Source organism: Manis pentadactyla, chromosome 2 (genome assembly GCF_030020395.1).
Source record: "Manis pentadactyla isolate mManPen7 chromosome 2, mManPen7.hap1, whole genome shotgun sequence".
Classification (NCBI taxonomy): Eukaryota; Metazoa; Chordata; class Mammalia; order Pholidota; family Manidae; genus Manis; species Manis pentadactyla.
This window is the reverse complement of record NC_080020.1, coordinates 197,005,355-197,012,761: the sequence shown is the minus strand read 5'-3', so window position 1 is coordinate 197,012,761 and position 7,407 is coordinate 197,005,355. Positions and strand designations below refer to the sequence as shown.

At 35.6% G+C, this 7,407-nt stretch overlaps 1 protein-coding gene across 1 annotated transcript in view; it reads right to left on the bottom strand.

Moving 5' to 3' along the window:
- The window catches only part of FBXO11 (F-box protein 11), a 116,787-nt gene that overhangs the window by 1,365 nt on the left and 108,015 nt on the right, over positions 1-7,407 (bottom strand). The window contains exons 17-22 of the mRNA XM_036925870.2: positions 7,138-7,214; positions 6,905-7,048; positions 4,464-4,574; positions 3,602-3,709; positions 738-846; positions 46-144 (exon numbers count right to left, since the gene is read on the bottom strand). Coding sequence (XP_036781765.1) covers positions 46-144; positions 738-846; positions 3,602-3,709; positions 4,464-4,574; positions 6,905-7,048; positions 7,138-7,214 — 648 coding nt within the window. The remainder of the gene's footprint in view (positions 1-45; positions 145-737; positions 847-3,601; positions 3,710-4,463; positions 4,575-6,904; positions 7,049-7,137; positions 7,215-7,407) is intronic.

Sequence of the window (7,407 nt, the reverse complement as noted above, 5' to 3'; positions counted from 1 at the left end):
GGGGAGGAATAATTGGGTGATACAGCAAGCAAGCGTGCTACATACCTATCGTGTCTAATAAACTCTACATCATGTCCCTGATGGCACTTCTTAATGCAGTTCACACATATGGCATTTCGATCTGTGGTGTTACAAGTGTGACATCTAAAAAGCAAAAGCTTGACATTATTTTTCTTGAACATGTTTACTAAAATACTGCATTTTGGTTACCCTATGACCTTTGGCTTACAAAAAAAGGACCAAAATCAAAATTTTGTGCTTCCACCCATGATTGATTCTGTACTGGAACCTCCATGAAATAAGTGAGTCTATCTCCTGTTCTGTGTCTTCTGAAGAAAACGATTTATTATATACAAAGGCCACTGAAATTTTCCTTGGGAAAAAAAAAAAACTAACAAGGCCTTAACTGAAAATCAGTTTTGGGGGTGGGGAATCAAAACCCACTCAAAGTGACTGGGATATATAGAACACTTAAGGACAGCTTTACTTTTAAATTCCTAGAAAAATACATTGTTTCATATTTCCAGTGGTATCAAGTCACTGCAATATTATATTTCTCCATATTGGGTGGTCCCAAACACAGGATCCTCAAGTAGACTGATCACAGAACTCAATGTAGACAATCAAAATTTTTGGTTCTCTTTCCATTGGCAAATACCCAATGCTGTCTTGCCAGTTTAGGAAAGAAGATCACTATCACCCCCTTTTTAAGGCTCACAAATGATTTATAAATATACCTGTAGAAATCATGCATGGGATAGCTGGTATAACTTGATATTTTATATAAACACTGGCCTCTACTAACAGCCTTTTCTATGGCGTCTTGATTGTTCATTATTTTGTTATCTGTAATAAAAGAAGAAATAAGTAAAATTCTAGAGGACAAAGACTTAATGGAAATATGGAATCACTTTTTAAAAGCTTTAAGAAACAAGAGGATCATACACCATGATCAAGTGGGATTCATCTCGGATGAAAGGATTGGTACAACATTCGAAAATCCATCACCCACCACATCAACAAAAAGAAGGGCAGAAACCACATGATCATTTCCATAGATACTGAAAAAGCATTTGACAAAATTCAACATCCATTCATGATAACTCAACAAAATGGGTATACAGGGCAACTACCTCAACATAATATTAAGGCCATATTTGATAAACCCAGAGCCAACATCATACAAGCTGAAAGCTTTTCCTCTTAAGATCAGGACCAAGACAGGGATGCCCACTCTCCCCACTGTTATTCAATATAGTACTGGAGGTCCTAGCCATGGCAATTAGACAAAAGAAAGAAATAGAAGGAATAATATAAAGAAGAAGTCAAACTGTCACTATTTGCAGATGATATGATATTGTACATAAAAAACCCTAAAGACTCCATTCCAAAACTACTAGAACTAATACCTGAATTCAGCAAAGTTGCAGGATACAAAATTAATACACAGAAATCTGTGGCTTTCCTATACACTAACGATGAACTAGCAGAAAGAGAAATCAGGAAAACAATTCCATAAACAATTGCATCAAAAAGAATAAAATACCTAGGAATAAACCTAACCAAGGAAGTGAAAGACCTATACCCTGAAAACTACAAGACACTTAAGAGAAATTAAAGAGGACACTAACAAATGGAAACTCAACCCATGCTCTTGGCTAGGAAGGATTAATATTGTCAAAATGGCCATCCTGCCTAAAGCAATCTACAGATGCAATGCAAACCCTATCAAAATACCAACAACATTCTTCAATGAACTGGAACAAATAATTTAAAAATTCATATGGAACCACAAAAGGCCCTGAAGAGCCAAAGCAATCCTGAGAAGGAAGAATAAAGCAGGAGGCATATCGCTTCCCAACTTCAAGCTGTACCACAAAGCCACAGTATTGAAGACAATTTGGTACCAGCACAAGAACAGAGCCACAAACCAGTGGAACACAATAGAGAGTCCAGATATTAACCCAAACATATACGGTCAATTAATATATGATAAAGGAGCCATGGACATACAATGGGGAAATGACAGCCTCTTCAACAGCTGGTGTTGGTAAAACTGGACAGCTACATGTAAGAGAATGAAGCTGGATCATTGTCTAACCCCATATACAAAAATAAATTTAAAATGGATCAAAGACCTGAATGTAAGTCATGAAACCAAAGAACTCTTAGAAAAAAACATAGGCAAAAATCTCTTGGACATAAATATGAGTGACTTCTTTATGAACATATCTCCTCAGGCAAGGGAAAAAAAGCAAAAATGAACAAGTGGGACTATATCAAGCGGACAAGCTTCTGTACAGCAAAGGACACCACCAAGAGAACAAAAAGGTACCCTACAGTATGGGATAATATAGTCATAAATGACAGATCCGATAAAGGGTTGACATCCAAAATAAATAAAGAGCTCATGCACCTCAACAAACAAAAAGCAAATAATCCAATTAAAAAATGGGTAGAGGAACTGAACAGACAGTTCTACAAAGAAGAAATTCAGATGGCCAACAGACACATGAAAAGATGCTCCACATCGCTAGTCATCAGAAAAATGCAAATTAAAACCACAATGAGATATCACCTCACACCAGTAAGGATCGCCACCATCCAAAAGACAAACAACAACACATGTTGGCGAGGTTGTGGAGAAAGGGGAACCCTCCTACACTGCTGGTGGGAATGTAAACTAGTTCAACCATTGTGGAAAGCAGTATGGAGGTTCCTCAAAAAGCTCAATAGAAATACCATTTGACCCAGGAATTCCACTTCTAGGAATTTACCCTAAGAATACAGCAGCGCAGTTTGAAAAAGACATATGCACCCCTGTGTTTATCGCAGCACTATTTACAATAGGCAAAAATGGAAGCAACCAAAGTGTACATCAGTAGATGAATGGATAAAGAAGATGTGGTACATACACACAATGGAATATTATTCAGCCATAAGAAGAAAACAAATCCTACCATTTGCAACAACATGGATGGAGCTAGAGGGTATTAAGCTCAGTGAAATAAGCCAGGCGGAGAAAGACAAATACCAAATGATTTCACTTGTATGTGGAGTATAAGAACAAAGAAAAAACTGAAGGAACAAAACAACAGCAGAAACACAGAACCCAAGAATGGACTAACAGTTACCAGAGGGAAAGGGACTGGGGAGGATGGGTGGGAAGGGAGGGATAAGGGGACGGGGGGAAGAAAGGGGGCATTACAATTAGCATGTATAATGTCGGGGGGGAGCACGGGGAGGGCTGTGCAACACAGAGAAGACAAGTAGTGATTCTACAGCATCTTACTATGCTGATGGACAGTGACTGTAATGGGGTTTGTGGGGGTGACTTGGTGATGGGGGGAGTCTAGAAAACATAATGTTCCTCATGTAATTGTAGATTAATTATACCAAAAAAAAAAAAGGGCTTTAAAAAGGCTAACCAAAGAAGTAAAACATTAGAATAGAAATGTGTTTTCCTTTTACAAGAACAAGTCAAAACTTAAAAATAGTTATGGTGTAGAGAGAGGAATCAAGGTATTGAACAATGGCTTCTGGTTATTATCTCCATGACATACTTAGTGGATTTAAGGGCAGAACACAGACTCTAACATACCTTTCATTGTCACATTAACACCAGACGCTAAAAATAAGCCTCCAAACCGGTTGTTAAAAATCTGATTGCCTTCTAGTGTTGCAGTTGCATGGTTTGTAATTTCAATACCTGAAGTAAAATTTACAAACAGTAGATGCATCACTTTATACAGTTTGTTAAAAGACCTGAAATACAGCAAATGTAGTAAACTAGTTTTTACATAAAAAGTACATTATCATATAAGCAATACAATGCAAATACTTAGTTGAATGACTGACAGTAACATTCACTTTCCAACTTTAATACTCCACTATCCTTGCTTAAGGAAATTAAAGATGACTCAGCTTACTACTTTTACTAATGATATTTTAAAATTTCTCTGCAAACGAAGAAGAGGATAGTGCTCACCACTATGTTTAGATAGCAGTTAGTTTGCATATGTTGAGAAAAGGGAGCTTGATGGTTATTTGAAATTAAAAGTGATTGTCTTCACTGGCAAAAAGTTGAAATATATATATACTATACTTAAATTTCACACTTACCCCTGCACCCCACCCAAAAAAACCTGTTTTTATGCATGTTTGTGAGGCCAAAGGGCTTGAATTTATATTTTAATGGTAATACAAATCTGCATTTATTTTAATTATATTAATGTTTCATAATTACTACTTAACACCAAGAGCAATTATTTCTTATAAGTATCGCTTAGAGTGGAAGAATCCAAACTTGGATTAGATGCTCTAAGTGATTGTTAGTAGATAGGCATTCAGACATTTTTACAGCATACTCAGTATACCTTAAGCTAATATAAAAGAATTAGTATACTAAGTGAACACTTTAACGTACAGAAAACAAACTACAGGTAGCAAAAGAAAGTACAAACCTGCAGCAAATCCATCAAATATTCTGTTTTTCCTTAAGACTGGATGACTGTTAGTGCTGATGAGAACACCTGCTTGAGCATTCCTGAAAATATCATTTTCTTCAAGGAGACCTATAATAAAATAATTCCTAGATTAAGGCTAATGCAGATTAACAAATTTTACTAGACTTTTTTTGGTGGTCTTTAAGTTTTTAAGTTTCTTACTGAAATTTAAAAATTAACAGGATTAATTTTCAGCCAGAAAGAAAGCTTACTAGTAATTCAGTTATTTAAGGTAGGAGTTAACCAAAATTTGCTTAAAATGGCAAGCAGCCATTCTAGCCAATAAACTGGAATTTCCATAATAGCAAGGGACCATGACTAGTTTACTCACCACTGCGTCCCTGGTGCTTAAACCAGCTGATTTTTATTGACTACTGAATTAAAATTACTTCCTTTTAAATATTAAAATTTTTTCAACCCCAATGTTGCAGTTCAAGCCTTGATTATTTCTGGCCATTATTACTATAACCATTCCTTGATCAATTTCCTTTACTTTCCATTCTCTCTTCTGCAGCTGTTATTTTTCCCAGTTTTCTACAAGTCATGTCCCTTCTTTGCTTAAAAAAAAGCTTTCAGAATAAAGTTTAAAATTAACTTGCCATTTAAAGCCTTTCGTAATATTCCCCCAACGTCCTTCATTGTCTCACTACATTACCTATGCTGTGAATATGCTATACATTTTTATCCGTGATGCATTTGGTTTATATTTCTTCCTGGAATGTCCTGTACTCTTTCTTCCTAATGTGAATCTCTCAGAGGTTTTCAGTTTTCCTCCATTAAATTTATTATTAATTCTCTCTGGCAGTAAACAATGATTGAGAGTGGGCTGAGGAATCAAGACTTCAAGCCTCCAAAAACGGACTACTGCTTACTAGCTCTGAGTGAACAAATTACTGTTTTCTTACCTGTAAAATGGGCACAATAGCATCTACCATATAAGGTTATATGGATTAGATGAGCTAATACATGTAAAAGTTCATAGCACTAAGTATTAGCTAGTATTACTCCCTATGAAGTCTTACATACAGTAAATTATGATTAGTTGTGTATTTGTGTGTGTCTGCTCCCTGAAGAGAAACATGTTTTTATTTCTGTTGACATACGACCCATCTGGTATTTCACAGTGCTGACCTCTAAATTCCTTTTCCCTTGGAAAAGACGCCAAGTCTGTGCCTAATAATTTTGCTTATGTTCACTATAACCTCTTCAAGTATTATTCTGAGATCTAGTCCAAGTTTTGTACTACATATAAAAAGCCTCATGATTTGGGCCCTGCCTCTCAACTTTCAGTAACTTCTTGCCTTAGTAAATCATTTTTTTGAGTTTCCTTTACATTTTTGTTTACAGTGTGGCACTTCATTAAGCTATCAGCATTTTGGATGTAGTACTGTTGTTTTAAATTCACCATTATATCCTTATCATCTGTATCATACTTGTTGGTACAGAGATCAATTAGTAAGTATATACAAATGAAAGAGTGAAATAATTATGCTTTCTATACTGGTATGGTCTGCTCACCCTCAACCCCCTGCCACTATTACCAATGAATACTCATTTTTCAAGACAGCTCAAGAGTGACTTTACTCCATAACCTTTTCTTAACACCTTACAAATAAGAGACCATTCTGTATTGTGTTTTTTCCTCCTATCAGAGATATGTCACTTTATTGAATTACTATAGATTATAAACTCCTTGAGATTCTATGCCATTAATAGAATCATCGCTGCTTGGCTGTAGTAAACTTTGTTGATTAAATCCTGGTGTGTTAAAGTAATAACCAGCTATCCTTCCATATAAGCTACGTACAATGTTGGGTTACTGACATTTCAGGAATGGTGACAGATTTGCATTTGATGTTCTCCCCATTCTCTCTTTATGAACAACATGCACCTGGAAGGGGCAGGGACTGTGGAACTTCTGCCTCAATGCAAAATGAGTTGACCTTTATGGGTATCAAACTGGCATGCATGCCTTTCATTAATTCCAATCTCCAGCAAACAGTTTTAAACAGGTACAAGGCAATACTTATTTACTGCAGACATTTTCATATGTTTACAGACCAATTAATTTCTCACATCTAGTTCTGTAACTTGAATTCTATATTTAAGCTTATTATATCGATACTGTGAATAATAGAAGGTCCAGAGAGGATATAAACAAATCCTGCTGCCTTAACCAGGCACACTTAAGGTGGCTACAAAAGAAAAATTCTGTAAACATTTGTTTCCTTTACCTCTAGGTACTAATCTCCTAAAAAATCATCTTAAGAGCTGATAAGGAAAAAGACTGGAATTCACTCATTTATAACATTAATTGGCAATGTCCTTGATCATTAAAGATATGGAATAAGAATAATGGAAAACTGATTTTTTTACTAATGCAAAATTAACAACAATACCTCGACCCCCATTAAATATACAGATGCCACCATCTCTTCCATCATGGATTTTATTTCTTCTTAGTGTAGGATTACTATCTGTCTTAATCCAGACTCCAGCCATTGCATTGTCAAATATTTCATTGTCTTCTATACAGCCTAGGCCTGTAAATGCAAACATTCAAGTTACTTATTTAGAAAGTGTATTTCTAAAGACAATTAATGTTGAACAAAAGATGAAAGAGTAAACATACCAGAATTATAAACTAGAATTCCACCATTCTGTCCTCCCCAGATTTTGTTGCGTCTAATTTTGGGGTTGCTTCCAGTCCTATGGATAGAGTGGAAAATAGTGCCATTTCAATTGCTTCTACTCTCATATCCCATGTTAGATGAGGTAACAGTGGAAAAATAAATATTAATTATAGTAGAATTAACAATGTGTCCTTAACAATGCTCTGAGAAGTCTTTCAGTGAGGAAACTAATTTTGCTTAATTCAATTTCCCACAGTACCCACTTAGCT